General features: G+C 54.6%; 6 protein-coding genes across 6 annotated transcripts; 4 read left to right on the forward strand and 2 right to left on the reverse strand.

Moving 5' to 3' along the window:
* The first annotated feature begins 131 nt into the window (after nt 1-131).
* On the forward strand, nt 132-729 carry BCV69DRAFT_191477 (hypothetical protein). Its single transcript, XM_025489619.1, has one exon. It carries the CDS (start codon nt 166-168, stop codon nt 628-630), a length of 465 nt encoding a protein of 154 aa, XP_025347682.1. The 5' UTR covers nt 132-165; the 3' UTR covers nt 631-729.
* A 100-nt stretch (nt 730-829) lies between these two features.
* BCV69DRAFT_287412 (SE-domain-containing protein) lies at nt 830-2,725 on the reverse strand (the record flags this gene model as incomplete). Its single annotated transcript, XM_025493567.1, has 2 exons — nt 830-969; nt 1,075-2,725. The coding sequence occupies 2 exons, from the start codon at nt 2,723-2,725 to the stop codon at nt 830-832; spliced, it is 1,791 nt and encodes a 596-aa protein (XP_025347683.1).
* Nucleotides 2,726-3,563: 838 nt separating this feature from the next.
* Nucleotides 3,564-4,432, forward strand: BCV69DRAFT_191493 (hypothetical protein). Its single transcript, XM_025489620.1, has one exon. It carries the CDS (start codon nt 3,817-3,819, stop codon nt 4,339-4,341), a length of 525 nt encoding a protein of 174 aa, XP_025347684.1. The 5' UTR covers nt 3,564-3,816; the 3' UTR covers nt 4,342-4,432.
* A 752-nt stretch (nt 4,433-5,184) lies between these two features.
* On the forward strand, nt 5,185-6,413 carry BCV69DRAFT_191542 (hypothetical protein). Its single transcript, XM_025489621.1, has 2 exons — nt 5,185-6,210; nt 6,265-6,413. The coding sequence occupies exon 1, from the start codon at nt 5,405-5,407 to the stop codon at nt 6,062-6,064; it is 660 nt and encodes a 219-aa protein (XP_025347685.1). The 5' UTR covers nt 5,185-5,404; the 3' UTR covers nt 6,065-6,210; nt 6,265-6,413.
* BCV69DRAFT_249098 (putative PDA1-pyruvate dehydrogenase alpha chain precursor) lies at nt 6,281-7,734 on the reverse strand (the record flags this gene model as incomplete). The annotated part of the gene is made up of 3 exons (XM_025490325.1): nt 6,281-6,745; nt 6,824-7,243; nt 7,330-7,734. 3 exons carry the CDS (start codon nt 7,732-7,734, stop codon nt 6,281-6,283), a joined length of 1,290 nt encoding a protein of 429 aa, XP_025347686.1.
* Nucleotides 7,735-9,132: 1,398 nt separating this feature from the next.
* BCV69DRAFT_277269 (hypothetical protein) lies at nt 9,133-10,608 on the forward strand (the record flags this gene model as incomplete). The annotated part of the gene is made up of 5 exons (XM_025491145.1): nt 9,133-9,402; nt 9,486-9,709; nt 9,777-9,898; nt 9,967-10,095; nt 10,172-10,608. The coding sequence occupies 5 exons, from the start codon at nt 9,133-9,135 to the stop codon at nt 10,606-10,608; spliced, it is 1,182 nt and encodes a 393-aa protein (XP_025347687.1).
* Nucleotides 10,609-15,126: the final 4,518 nt, after the last annotated feature.

Genomic DNA, 15,126 nt, shown 5'->3' on the forward strand with positions numbered 1-15,126 from the left:
ACACAACAGAGCCATTCCTGCCCCTCGCACTCAATCAATAGCAAAAGGAACAGGAACACCAGACACAACAGAGCCATTCCTGCCCCTCGTACAACAAAGAGGCCACAACAGAGGCAGGGACGGGAGAGAACAGAGCCATTCTTCAGACGCGTCCCTTGGTTGCACATGAGGATGACTTTACTGCTGACACTGACTCGGCTCTGTGTCAGGCATCAAAGCGAGCGCATGATGGCGGTGCACGAAGGTGTAACGGTACTGTCGCACGCAGTGCAGGTTCAGTACTTTCAATTGCTTGCACAACTGCAGCGTCTGGGTATCTTGGACTCATCTAAGCAGTACTCATCACAGGATGTAGCGGTCTGGAGGCGGCGGTGTTCTCTGCTCGCGCTCATATATAAGTCAAGGCGCTGTGATGTACGCTTTCGCCCCTCGCTTTGTTTTTTTGGCTGCAAGGTGCTGGAGGGAAAGGAGGCCGTTGGGTCATCGGAGCTGTGTCTGTCGAGACTGAGTTGCGAAGGTCGGTGCGCCATCGGAAGGGGTCTTCCAATCGTCTTGCTGGACCACGCGCTGAAGCCCTTGTCATATGGGTCCCTTCGCCTAAAGATCTACGCGACTCTTGCGATCTTCTGACTTTGCGAAGATCTTGTGATTGCTCCGACGGTATTCTACTGCTGAATAGGAGCCGTATTGTTCACTCCTGCTTGAGAGAGGTGTCAGTGTCACATTGTATGTAGCGAGGCCTGGATTGCATGACAAGATACTGAGTGGACAATGGTATGCTGATGAGTGGTGGGTATACAGGTCTTTGAAGGGATGACGCAAACAATTTTTATGCCAAGTACCTCTTCGGCAGAGGCAGGTAATTCATGTAGCCACTCTTACGAGTATGCCGGAGGGAGGAGTTGACTCGGTCGAGAAGATCATGGAATGCCCCGTCATTGAGACCGTCTGAGCCGCGCAGCGAAGCGTCTTGGGGCACCGTGACAAGGTACAAGCCGAGGACCACTACCGCTAGGGCGAGCCCAACTTGGATGCTGAAACGAGTTTTCTTCTTCGTTCGAGTCGTTTGGCCACCCAACGCTGATGACGATGTTACGTCTTCGAATGTGGGTGCATTGGCCTTGAGCTCTGTCCAGATGACCGGTAAGATGACGACGCATGCCGTGTAGAAGACGAGTAGACTCTTGAACGCCAGCGAGGGATACTCAGCTATTCCCGGCTTCCTGACTATCTCGCCGTTGCGGGAGGCGTACGCCCTGGGATGGGCAAAGAGGCACCAGATGGAGAACAGGGCCACCTTGAAGAAGTGATAGACCAGTAACGTTGGACGGGGTCTGAGTCCGCTCAGGAGACCCACAGGCCCAGCAACGCATTCTCCGCCCATCTCGAAATACTTGAAACACCCTTCTCGAAGGACAGCGAGTGCTTCGTCGTCAGCACCAAAGAGCGAGTAAAGGGCCTGAGCCAGGATGTTGATAACGGATGCCAGCGGTTTGCGAGACCAGTGCCACGAGCGGAGAGCTGGCCTAATGGAGTGGGACCAGGCGTGAAGATCAACCGGAGCGGAGGCCGTCACGTCCTTTGGTTGAGATTGCTCCGACGCGAGCAGAGGTGGGGACCAACGTGCTCCACCCAGTGCTCGGGTGAGATGGACACAGTCCCACAGTCCCACAGACATCCCTCCTCCAGTCAGAGGGTGACGCATGTTCATCGCATCGCCAACGACGATGACTCCCTTCCTGTTTTCAGTCTGGCCTTGCATGGAAGGCGGTAGGAACGAATTTGGCATGGATCGCAGCCGTTGTCCACTTTCAAGAGTCTTCGAGACGCAAGGTCTCAGTTTTTCAGGGAGGGAGGGGATGACCTTGTCGCGGATGTGGGCTTGCAACTCACCCTTCGATACAGAAGGCAATTTCTCTCCTGGCACATCAATCAAGATCCTCGTGTGCTCAGTGCTGATCTGATAGAGGAGAATCGGACCGGACGGCGAGAGTACGACGTGGCCATGGTATGGCGCCGGTAGCGGAGCGTGGATTAGCTCGAGAGCGACGAAGTTGGACCGGACGGTGGGAGCGATGGAGGAGCCATGAGTCTTGCGAAACTTGGAAAAACAGCCGTCTGCTACCACTGTGACTGAACCTTCGATGCGTAAGGTGGAGGGCGCAGCCGAGGACGAGGACTGCTTTTCCGTGGCGATGACACCTGCGATGACGCCGGAAGCGTTTGTGACGATGTCCTTGACGGTGGCTTCGATGAGAGTCACGCCTGGCTGAGCGAGGGCTCTTTTCCTAAGAGCATCAACGAAGTTGCCATGGTGGAAACTTCTGCCTTCTACCTTGCCCGTGACGCTTTCCACGCCTAGCCCCTTTTCCGACTCGTCTTCGACTGGATAGCCAATGGGCACGCTTCGAGGCCCGTAGAAGACTTGGTACCCCTCGACAGGGATGGCGTCGATTCCTTCTAGGCAGTCGCCGAGGCCGAGCAAGGACAGGGCTCGTACCCCTCCGGGCTGCAGAAGCTCGCCGACGATGCGATCCGGCTTGGAGAGGTCACGCTCGAGCAAGCAGACTGTCCGCCCCGAGCGAGCGAGCGAAAATGCGAGGGCTGACCCCACCACTCCCGCACCTACAATGACAAAGTCATACGAGGTGGGGCGAGATGCAAGAGGCGATTGGGCAAGAGGAGCGGCGGACGAGGAGAGAGTGGGGGAGGAAGCAGATGCCATGGCGGCTCAAACGACAAGGTTGTGAGCTGCGCAGAGCTTGTCTCGGCAGGCGTGTCGTAGAGACTGTCGAGTATAGAAGGCAGGTGTGTCGACTGTATCTATAGGGTGGCTGAGTCGTGGGCTTGAGATCGATGGGTAGATGTGATGTGTGGTAGTGTGGTGGTGGTGGTGGTAGTGGTCGGAACAAATGGCATGTGATGACGGCGGGGGCGGAGCGGAGCTGCAAGCCACTCGAGTTCTATTGTGCCGCGAGCGCGCCCCGGGCCGTGCTGACAAAGACGGTCATAGATTGACCTTGCGAGCACGCAGCCTCGCCCGTTGCTGTTGTGCTGGTGATGTGCTGTAGATGACCTTCCGGATGCATAGTAGTAGTGATGGCTGATCATCGCCGCCTTTGCTCTCGAGGTCTGCAGAGCAAAGCAATGAGCGGGAGAGGTAGTAGCGCAAAGACGTCAGAATGACAACGGTCTCTGGGGCTATGCGTTGTACAAGGAGGCAGTGACCCCGCAGCAGGAGATGAGGGCAATGCTGCCCTTCTCACCGCTGTGCTAACAAGGCTGGCATAGTCTTTAGGTACTGTTCGCATCGTCGCACTTGACTCAGCCTTACCGGCGACGTAACGTCGCCGCTCAGTCGATCAGTCAAGTAAGCAATCGAAGGAAGGCGGTGCTCACCGGCTCAAGAGACAGCAGGCAATGTTCCGCTGCTGTACGTGGGCCTGAGAATGTATTTCCCTCAACGCTTGTTTTAAAGCAAAATAGGCGCTGTCGAGGCACCACCGCTTTCTCACGTACTGCTCTCGGTGGTACTTTGCTGATTTGCCGCACATTGCCCCTTGCGCTCATGTGCAACCGAGTTCGTAATAAGTGCATGGCCAGTCCGACGTCTTCGCCATTGCCTCCTATGCTATTTTCATATCGACTGTCTTTCATCGTGTCTTGTCTTCAATAGCACATTGCATTGCATACCATCGGCGCTTACTGAATCATTCCTCCTCTTGCTGGGTGTACGACGGCAGGTCCTGGCGACCCCTACGCACAGCGCTCACCCAAGCAACCAGCGGAATCAGAAGCCTCTGCCCCTACCCAAGGATGAGGTTGCACCTGTCTACCGGCGTGTCAGTGTTGTTGCTTTTCTTGGTCGCTGCCGATGCTTTAACGAGTGGCTCGTCCACTGTCGTGAAGCGCGGCTGGCGCAGATACCTCCCTTTTGCGGCTAGACGCCCCAGAGCACCCACTCCTCTCTCTTCCTGGGACACTACTTCTTCGTCCCATCAGTCGTCCCCTGAACCTCCCGTGAGGGTAGCGAGTCCTGTGCTGAGTCCCTCAGAGTCGCCGTCTCCGCCGCGCGGAAGGTCGCCAACATCGCCCCTGGTGCTCAGTCCGCCCCGCCGAGCACCCAGTCCTTCAGGCCGAGTCGATCCGCCTATCGGATTTGACCAAATCTCCATACCTCACAGCTTCCGAAGTCGGTCTTCGTCTAGCACTTCGACGTCTACACCGCCACGCTCGACGTGGCACCATGGCGAATCCTCAACCACGCCGAATACTAAGCGCAAGGGCTTGTGGGCCAGCCTCAAGGACCGACTTGGAGGCAAAAGACGGAAGCGTGAGTGAGCGGAGAAGACCAGGAAAGGAAGAGCAGGAAGCAGCAAGAGGAACCGCGACCTCTTCGGCGACGGCAATAGAACGCGACTCATTGATACTGCATGGTCGCAAAGCGGGTTTAGACACGCTCATCTGGATACGGGTCCAGCGGCCCGGATGCGCCGAAGCAGCCATTGCTATCAATTCATCTATCACCTCGCGAAACTTTTATCGTGTGCAACGGTGGAATAGTCCAGTCTCGATCGATAAGTATCGGACGTTTGTCGAAGAGATCGCACTCCGTGATGCACACGAACATTCCAACGCCAGCCTATAGACACGACTTCGCCAGCATCAATCGTTTCACCTCTACTCGTCTTCCACGCCAGCGTCAGCAGCACAATGAGACTACTTGCCTTGCTGCTCCTTGTACATGCGGTCTCTCCGTACGTAATGGCCGCCTTCGCGCGGCATTGGATTGGACACCCGTGGCGGGGATTGGCTCTTCCCCGAGCTACCGAGACATCGCAAGACTTCCTCAATGACCACACATTACGTGCCGCTTGCTTCGGCTTCTCACGAGCGGAGCCGCTTTCGCAATTCAGATGCTCCGATAGCAGGACGCGGTGCCGGACATCGAAGGGCGCACCCATTGCCCTCGCCGGATGTCAAGGCTGCGTCACTACCCAGCTCATTATGTCCTTCCCCTTCTTTCAAGCACTGGCTGAAGAAGGAATCGATTTCAATGCCCGAAAGCTTCGCATTTCCTGCATCAAACAGGAGGCGTAGGCCAAGCAGGACAAGCATGTGGAAGAAGTTGAAAGACAAGCTCGGTTTCTGACCAGAGTCATAGATTTCGACGCTCAAACAAAGCAATCAATTGTGTCTCATTAGCACCGTAGCCTCGTCCCCTGACGTGAACACCAGACGCTTGCAGAGACATCTTGCATCACCGTCGCTACCTGACTTCGGTCGCATGTAGAATTTCCCCTCATTCCATGACCAACATGGTGTGCAGCCGAACGCCGTCTGTCGACCGCCTCGGCAACGACGGACACAGCTTGCCACCCTGCATTGCTGTTGCGTCGTGGCAATGCGCCGCACCACAAGAGCACTTAGCGAGACCCAAAGGGACGTCACAAGGACCTGCTCCCAGCAACTTTGCTTCTGCAAAACCTCAGTACTACTAAAGACACAGGCCGTCTCTGCCGATTGCCGGTTGCAGATTGCCGCTTTCTGTATCATCTCCCACTCCTGTTGCACGACCAGCTTCGTCTCTACCCTCATCGAAAACCATCCAAGGAAGCAGGCCTTCCTACTCCCCCTGGCAAGCTATCTTTGCAGCTATCCTCGTCGTCAACGTCAGGCACCGTGCTCATCACGCCCCCCAAGCACTCGAAAAGACCTCCTCGGCCTTCCAAACCAAAGTGCAATGAGGTACAGTCCGTTGTTCGGCCTTGTGGTGTTCACTTGTTGCCTTTGCAGCTTCGCTGTGAGTGGCATCTGCAGCTTGCCATTAGAGAAGCGCCAGGACAACGGACTGCGCGACTATTTTCGCCCTCCCTCGATGAGAGTCGCACCCGGATACCCACCGCTCCCGCAGAAACCGAAGCTGAAGAAGACTTTATCTTTCAGTGACTGGCTCCAGAGTACACCCAAGAAGGCTCGATCGCATGCGAGTAAGCATTGGACAAACAGGGCACAGTCTCGATGGGAGAAGGAAATCCTGAAGAACGTAAAAGCGCTCCACTGAAATGGTCATGAGCTTGTACTGGGCGAAAAGAGATCATCGCGTCGGGGCACAGAATGGATGATCTGCAATGACTGAATTGGTCTAAAGGAGATGCGAATATGAAGATTACCTGAACACGTCTTCATTGCCTCCCGTCTGTCATGATGATTCCGAAGTCCGTAGATCGAGGCATCGCCTGCGTCTAGCGATTCGGTCATGAGGGCTACACCCAATCGCCTACTTTCGGTAGTAGTGAATTTCCTCCTTCTCCCTACCCCTCATGAAGTCGGGCTCGGAGCCAGGGTAGTAGATGTCTGTCCAGAGCTCCTTGACGTCAGGCTCAGGGCTCTTCTTGGCCTCTTCGACCGCTTGATCCACCTCTTCCTTGGCTGCCTTGTCCAAAGCCTTGAGGTCAGATTCCTCCACAACGCCCCACTCTAGAATCTTGTTCTTCAGACCCTGAATGGGGTCACTGCCACTCCTCATCTTCTGGACCTCCTCTCGTGTCCTGTAGGTGGTCCCAGGGTCGGAGAGTGAGTGACCCTGGTACCTGTAGGTGACCATCTCGAGGATGATGGGGCCATTGCCAGCAAGGGTGTACTCAGAAGCATGCTTGACAGCCTTGTGCACGGCGAGGACGTCCATAGCATTAACCTGAAGACCAGGAATGACATCTCCTCGAGTGTAGTAGGAAGTGTTCATCTAGACAAGGAAGCACGCGAAGTTTAGGGTCAGCCTTGAGACAGAGACCCTGAACGGCCATCCTCCGATGCTACTCACCGATGACCTCTCAGCGCTGGTTCCCATTCCGTACTTGTTGTTCTCGCACACAAAGACACATGGAAGCTTCCACAGAGCAGCCATGTTGAAGGACTCGAAGACCTGTCCTTGGTTGGAGGCACCATCACCGTACATGGCAAAGACAGCGTCCTTGCGACCGAGGTACTGCTGAGCAAAGGCGATACCAGCTCCGACGGGGACCTGGGCTCCGACGATTCCGTTACCACCGAAGAAGGTGGGTGTGAACATGTGCATGGATCCACCCTTTCCCTTGGAGATACCAGCCTCGCGACCGAAGAGTTCGGCAATGACCGACTTGATTGTTCCACCCCGCTGGATGGTGAAGGGGTGACAGCGGTAGGCGGTGATGAGCTTGTCCGATGGCTTCATGCCGGATTCCATTCCTACAGCGACGGCTTCCTGACGGCGCAAAGGACGGGGAAGGGCGAAGGCAGGTGTCAGCTATGATCTTCGGGGCTGAGCTAGCTTCGGTGAGGCACACGCACCTGTCCAATGGCCAGATGGCAGAAACCTCTGATGAGCTTCTGCTTGTAGAGTTGATCAGCGGCCATTTCCATCCTCCTCATCTTGACCATCTCTTCGTACAGCTTCAACAGGTGCTCCTTGGAAGTCTCTACCTCGAGGCCGGGCATGTCATGCTTGTAGACCTTGAAGGACTCCTCGGAGAGCTGAACCTTGAAAGTCTCGGAAGCGGAGGCAGGTGGGGTATCGAGTGCGGAAGCAGAGTCGGCAGTGATGTGAACGAAGCGAGAGGGGATGGCGGCGGCGGATCGGAGGGGCTGTGAGAGGGCGGCAGAGGGAGCAAGTGGGGCATGTATGAGTAAGCGATCTAATGCCAAGAGCAGCGAGATGAACCGGTGAGACGTCTGCTCAAGACGGCAAGGCAGCATCTCGGCCGACAGCAGAGGCAGAGCACGGCTGTGTGCACCTCCAATGAGGGAATGGACGAAAGCTGATTCGATGCGTCCTTCCCGCCTTGATCACCTGCAGTTTAGAAGGAGCAGAGGAAGCGCAGCAAACTCACAGCAGCGACCCGTCCTGCGACGAAGGGCCTCAGCGCAGAGCGAGCGAGGGAAGCCATCGTTGGTATGTCTGTCCCGCGGATGAGGTGGAGAAAGATGGTGAGGTGGGTGAGATGAGGTGAGGGAGTAGGCGGGTGAGGGAGTGATGGTCTCTGTGCCCGCGAAGAATGCGAGGAAGTGGCCATGCTGCCTAGGCGCTCCCTCCCTTCTCCGCCCACCCGCCCGTCGCGCGCGCTGGGGCCCTAGGCCAAGGGGACTTGGTTGGGGCTGGCGGTCCACGGCTCAACCCAAAAAGTCTCCTTCCGTCCTCGGGCGCAGAGACGTGAGAACCGGAACGGAACATCATTCGAGAGCAACGATGCGCCAGCCTGCTTCTCACCCGACGTGCGAGCTTCTCTCATATCCTGCACCGATCCCAACGGTACTATATGGCTACCTGAGCACACGACCAAATAGCAGATTGGCTTTGAGGATGGGCCGACAGATGCCCATCTAGTGAGCGGCGGCCTAGTGCAGCTCTGCTTCATCTCTCGTCAGCCAGTGTCCCTGCTACATCTCAGATGTGTGGCCCGAACGTCGATGAGGCCCCAATCTGCTGTCCTGCACTTTCTGCACGCCCACCTCCTACCCTTGATGATAAGCTTTACGATGGTCCCCCCCTTGCGTACAGCACTCTCGAGATGGCCTTCCATGGCATGAGAAGCGCAACAGTGTCGGGCCCGGCTGCTGTCCTGGTACCTGTTACGTCAGGATAAGGTCGGCGTGAACTCCAATCTACTTTCCCGCTCTCTCCAGCCCTTGATTGTCAGGACGGCCCCCCCTGGCCCCCCGGCCATCTTGATTGCTTCGGCGCGTGAAGCAGAGGCGATGGACGCGTACACGGCGGCCGGGCCGTTCGGATCTAGTCACCGATCAGACCCCTTTACTCTCCGACGTCCCTCGCGCCTTTACGGACTCGAGCCCCGTGCAGCCTGCAGCTTGTTTGTTCATTCAGGCCAGTCCCCGCACTGCTACCATCGGGCTGACCCAGACCTTCGCAACCGACGTGTTGCCCCTGAGCCATGACGCCCACAGGAAAGTGATCGGTCAGCGACAATGTCATACACAGTCCACATATAACCTCCTTCGTCGGCATTCTCCCACCTTCCTCTTTCTTCAACCATCACCCTTCAGCGGTGCACCGTCTTTACCTGGAAGCCTCTTGCAGACAGATCTTGAAGCTGGCTCTCTCGATTCTAGTCGCAGTAGCACTTTCACACTCTCATGATGTATAGCCTCATCTCTTTCGTCGTGGTCCTCGTGCTCTCGGCTCTTCCTGGGCGATCTTTCTGGATCATAACCCACAGCCCCTTGGTCTCGCAGCGGCTCGATCCCATCCTCGCTCCGAATGGCACGTCCAGTCACACCCATGCCTTCGTTGGCTCGGCAGCCATACTCTCCTCGCAGGACAAGAACGCCCTCTGCACCACGAGTGGGGTCAAAGCCGACAAGAGCAACTATTGGGCACCTCAGCTGTACTACTACCACGCGAAGAATGTCAGTAGAGTGCAAGAGCGGGACGAAAAGGGAAGGATACCTTGAGCCTCTGCCGCCTTACTGATACGTGCTTCTCCTCGCAGTCTACCTTTTCCTCTGTCCCCCTCAGCTACGTCAACACTTATTATCTTAATCGGGGTGGACCCAAGATGGGCGCCAACGGAAAGTTGACGGCCTTTCCAAAGGGCTTAAAGATGATTGCCGGCAATAACACTGCAATGGACTCTCCTGATCCAGACCCAACGAAAGCTCTTGCTGTCTCTTACGTCTGCCTCAACTACAAGGACGGTAGCAACACTACAAAGACGTGAGTACTTCGCAGGGACGTGGCCGAACCGCACATCGTGTTTTTATTAAGGCTACTCTTTTCTCAGCCTGCCAACCGGACCGTGTCCACAAGGTCTGCGAACACAGATCGTCTTTCCTTCGTGCTGGAACGGGAAGGATCTCGATTCTGCTGACCACCAGAGCCACATGTCCTACCCAATCGACGGAGGTGAGTAGCAGAAGCAGTCACTCCAGTTCCTGAGTCGACTGCTGATCAACACCATCTCATCCGCACAGTTGCCGACAGTGGTGATTGCCCCACCTCGCATCCGGTCAAGTTGATGACCCTCTTCTACGAATTCGTTTACGCCACCGGCAACCTCAAAAGGAGCTCATCGGGCAAAAGCCGATTTGTTCTGGCCAATGGTGAGATTGCAGTTTCGCCAAGAGGATCATCGCAGGTAGTTGACCTCCCTTTCCATCCCCTTGCATCTTCATTCAGGCGATGCGGTTGGCTATGCTATGCACGCTGATTTCGTCTCTGCCTGGGACGTCACCGTCCTGCAGAAGGCCGTCGATCAATGCACCGGCAACTTGTTTGGGGACCTCAAAAGCTGCCCGCCTTTCGTGCCTACACTGAACACGACTTCTTCCTGCAAAACAAAGGAATCGGTGAAAGAGAAGGTATTAGGATCTCTCAAATCTTTGCCAGGCTGTGTGCCAATCAAGAATGGTCCCTCTAAAGGGGCGATCGCTAAGAACTGCACGGTGCCGACGCTGAGCGTCGTAGCCCAACAAGGTGGTCCTGACGATGCCACTTTCCCTAATCGCCGAAACGTTCTCGAGGAGCATGTACCTCATGCTCAGCGCCGTCTCGATCTTGCAGAGTCAGCTGTTAGACGGTCAAGGCATAGGGAAATTGCAGCGGCAGTCCTATGATCCTTCCTATAGGAACTATAGAAGAGCAACGGCGAGCTGGCTCGCCCATGTGTCCAGCTTAAGTATGTTTTCGGTCTTCTGTACCTGTATAGCGACGTTGCTTCACATTTCTCCCTCTTATACATCAGGCTGTGCCTTCTTAAATCAGCGTGGGCGATATGCACCGTGCCCCTCCGTACTTTCCCCGTCTTCGCTGATCACAATACTGGTGTTACGAATGCGTTGGTAGGATGCAGCACTTTCGAAGCACCCCCAATGGTGGGTGTTCTTCATCACTCGAACCGCAGACCAAGATATGTTTACTCTTGTGTAAAGTTCGAGTCACTCACAGGGGGAGACACCTCGAGTGCCAAGGACGGGCTCCGTCCTTGACTCCAGCCTGTTTACGCTAACACTTTTGTCATGTCTGCCTCGTCGATATGGTGTCCCAGCGGACTAGAAGTGAAGCGTCATCTGCAGACATCTTGGATCGACTCCACGGATCTTTTGCCAACGTCTGTACCGTACTGTGGAGCACTTTGACGTTCCGAGTGCGACGATTGACTTTGACAACGTTCTTGAACCGCGATCATACTCACGTCAAACATCTCTGACCTGATCGATCTTCAATGACACGTGAAGGTCCAGCTCCTGGGTCCCGGATGCAAAATGCAGTCTTGTAAGAAGGTGCCGCAAGGCGCCGCAAGGTATTGCACACGTACGGTATACTGTAGTGATGCTGCACAACAGCGTAAGAGACGTGGCTACACTGGGGTGCACCTCTGTTGTTAGGCTGCGCTCAACCGTGACGTGGCGGAATACAGTATGAAAGGAAGCCATGTGACCCAGCTCGACCGCAGCTCATAGATGTTGTGCGTTACTCCTTTCTTGCTTTTGCCGGTCCCACTGTACATCCATGATAGCGTCACATTGGTGTCGGGGCGGGTCTTACCCTACGGTACAGTACAGTGCCTCGATGTTCCATACAGTACAGTACAGTACAGTACAATCCCCGCGCCAAGCACCAAGAGCTCCAACAGCCGTAGTGCTGACACACTAAGACACTGCACTGTGCTTTACCGTACAGTACTGTATGTGTCGCTCCACCGCTACAATGCAGTGTTGTTGTACTCGGTTCTGCAAAGCTCAGCAATGTACAGTAGAGTACCTCAGCATGCAGGTTCATTTCGTAAGACGCTGCTTTACTGGGGCACTCTATTGTACAGTACCTGATATGGCTATACTGTGGCCTCGACCCAGGCTCAAGCGGGCGAAATGCACGACAGGCCGCCAGACCTTTCGCCAAGCTGCTGAAAAGAGTCTGATCGGCCCAACATGGAGTGACGGGGAGGGTCAGGCTTGAGTACAAATGCAGTGATACAGTACTGTGAGGATTTGGGTACTTTGGACGATCTCACGCAGGAAGCTTGCGTACAGGACCTCGCCTTGCGCTCGGAAGCGGGTTCTGCATGTCCGGCAAGCAGTTAATGCATACAATCGATTCCAATGTTGTACTGTAATGTACAGTACTGACATCATCATGACCTCCATGCAACACGTGACCGTGGCAACTCCTTGTAAAGTATATCTGACACGCTCCTTGTGTCACCCGAGCCGACCCAGCTTGACTGTACCTTGACTCAGCAAAGCGGACTGTACTCTGCTGAACGCTATCTTTGGATATGCGAAACTGGGCATTTGACCGGAATTCTGGCACAGCAGTCGCAGATCGTCCTGTTGTCTGATGTTGTGTAGTACTTACTGTACCGCGATGTAGATCAAAGCGAATCCGATCTTGCATCTGCACGTCAGTATGGCTGGAGCGAGCAAGGCAATCGAGCTATTGCCACAGAACCAAGCCAAAGTGCCAATTTCTCGCTCATTCTGGCGGTTTCTGTGGAAAAATAGGTCGTCGCTCATCAGAGCCGCTTTGGACCAACAGATGCTGCAGTCTTTGAGTCTTGCATCCATCATTTGCTCTCCAAGCTGGAAAGGAGAGGCTCGCACCAGATCGTCATGGACAATGCACCAATCCACATCAATGTCAGCATCAAGCCAGCAATAAGCAATGCCGGACATATGCTCATCTTTCAGCCTCGCTATACACCGTCATTCAATCTCTGTGAGTGGGTGTTTGGGGTGGTGAAGAGCTACTGTATGTTGGCAAACAAGACAATGACACGCATGGGACGCTTGTGGGCCATATCAGAAGTAAGCTGGACAGTCTGGCCGAGGAATATCTGCGTAGATTCATGACAGATTCAACAATATGCACAAATGCTGCCCAAATCTCGGAAAATCTGGGTCTGCAACACAATGCTGATGAGCTAAAGAGCGCAGAGATGACAGACTGGAGTGAGGTGGATGATGAACGCGTTCATGAGGCAATAGACTTGCAAGTAAGTAGCGCTACTAATTTTTGGACGATCGAATGTCTCCCGCTTGACACTGGCGCGATTTGCCGCACTTATTGCACTTCTCACTTCTTTGGTATGCAAATTTACGCACTACTGTATGCGTTTTGCATGAAAACGTTACTCACTGCAGCTGCGATGATACGCACATTTTGCAAGCATTACTCTTTTGGCCGCAACGGGAAGTACTGTACAAGTCGAGTTCTGCTGCCAGCGCTGTGTGCAAAAGTTGCCTTTGTGGCTCTCGGTCTTCCCCGCTCCAGCGTTCTACTCATTTCCCTTCCGGTGCTTCCCACTCGTGCCGCACTACTGTACTGTGTGTGCTCACAATTGCCTCATCGCTGGACTACTGTGGGTCTGCCAGAACTCGATCATTTTGCGCCGCGGGATGCTGTCCAGCTCTTGCTCACACATTTGACATGCGGTAGAAATGAGCCCCATATATCTATAGTACACACTATCCTGCTGATTGACCGTACTGTGATGTACCAATCGTTTACGCACCGGCTTGCTCGTCTTGAGCCCAACCACAGTTCTCGATTGTAAGCTACAGTCACATTATCGACCCAAGACAAGGCAAACACTCACTACAGGAGGCTTGCCATGTGCCTGCCCGGGGTAAGTGCAGCATCAAAACTCTACAGATGGTTTGGCACCTCGCAATAAACGATCAAAAGCCTTGAGCCACGGCAAAGATGTGATGCGATTGTACGGGGCCTCGCGAGAAACGACAGCCTGTGCACATTTCATGAGGTATGCATCGGGAGAATACTGGGGATCGCTTCCCGCCAAGGACAGCATCGGACAGGAGCAGGTATCGTCTTGTATACTGTACAGTACAGTACAGTACAACATGCAGAGGCGCCTCGAGACGCTCTCGAGATGGACCCCTTCTTGCTCGCAATTTGATATCGTGGCCGAGACGTTAAAGACCCAAGCGCGTCAGACACTTCTCACAAATCCGGATTGACGTAGGTGCTCTACAGTATTCACCGTGCCACTCACCACAGTATTGAGGTTCGTGCGCTGCAAAGAAGGAGCGTGCATTGAGTAGCACTGATAAGATGCTGCTGCAGCTGCTACTGTACTGTACAACATGACAGGCTTTTAGACTGCCACTGCGTCTGAGGGAGTTGGGAGATCCAGTAAACAGTACTGTGCTACGATGGTGATGGTTTTGAGCTCGTACGTAGCATACAAGAGCCTTGTCTAGGTGCGGCTCACGATGCAGTAGTGTACAGCCCGCCCCCGAGAATGGTACTCGCGTTATCGGACTTGGTTTGTTATTGGACTTGGTTGCTCACAATACAATTGCGGAGGCCCTGGCAGGAGAGCGAGCCGCTAGAGCCTCCAAATACAGCCGATCTGATGCGCTGAACTGCACCTCCGTGCAGTGTTTTGTAGCGTCAACATCGTACTGGACAGTAGGGTGCAATACTGCTCACGCTCACTCGGTGGCATTCCTCTCGTTGAAATCCCAGTGGGGCGCTACAAGACGTTGTGCTGCAGTGTCGTCGCAACATTATGCTCTTTCGCAATGCTTCTGAGCGCTCACTTAGCCCGCCACTCATGACAATCCTGACCATCGTTCCTACAGCGTCCACCTGTTCACCGCTTGCTACCCTGCGCACGCCCTGGCTACCTCAGATCTAGGACGAAAGAGACTCATCGTAGCTCGTGTTAATGTGTCAGCTCCTTTTACCTCCTCCAAAAGCGACATATTGTTGGTACCAAGTCGAAGGTTCCTTCGCACGAAGTGAGCCCCTTGCACTGCTCTCAGAAGCTGTACTCCAGATCTCTTGGACAATGAAAAGGGTGTTCTTTTTTGTTCCCTAGATGATCTCAACCCTATGTCATCTCGATCCTGCGCCGCTGGAGCGAGGCCGGGAACATTGCTTTGGGCCGCTTGAGACAGTCGGGCAAGGTCATAAGGCAAATCTGATAGCACGACCCGCCTGGCAGGATGTGTCTTGAGAGCCAATCGAAAGCCGCAGAGTAAAGGGGGCCTGACGGGACTCGCTCAGGGAAGCTTCTTGATGGAGGAACCAGCTGCGCTACGCGACAGCATCTACCCTCAGGAGGTTTCATACAAAGCCCGAAAGCAAATCACATAAAGACTTAGTCG

This window comes from Pseudomicrostroma glucosiphilum (assembly GCF_003144135.1).
Source record: "Pseudomicrostroma glucosiphilum strain MCA 4718 unplaced genomic scaffold BCV69scaffold_7, whole genome shotgun sequence".
NCBI lineage: Eukaryota > Fungi > Basidiomycota > Exobasidiomycetes > Microstromatales > Microstromataceae > Microstroma > Microstroma glucosiphilum.

Excerpts from the sequence above, each read along its gene's own strand:
- BCV69DRAFT_191477 (XM_025489619.1), top strand. The coding sequence starts at position 166 with ATGAGGATGACTTTACTGCTGACACTGACTCGGCTCTGTGTCAGGCAT.
- BCV69DRAFT_191542 (XM_025489621.1), top strand. The coding sequence starts at position 5,405 with ATGCGCCGCACCACAAGAGCACTTAGCGAGACCCAAAGGGACGTCACA.
- BCV69DRAFT_191493 (XM_025489620.1), top strand. The coding sequence starts at position 3,817 with ATGAGGTTGCACCTGTCTACCGGCGTGTCAGTGTTGTTGCTTTTCTTG.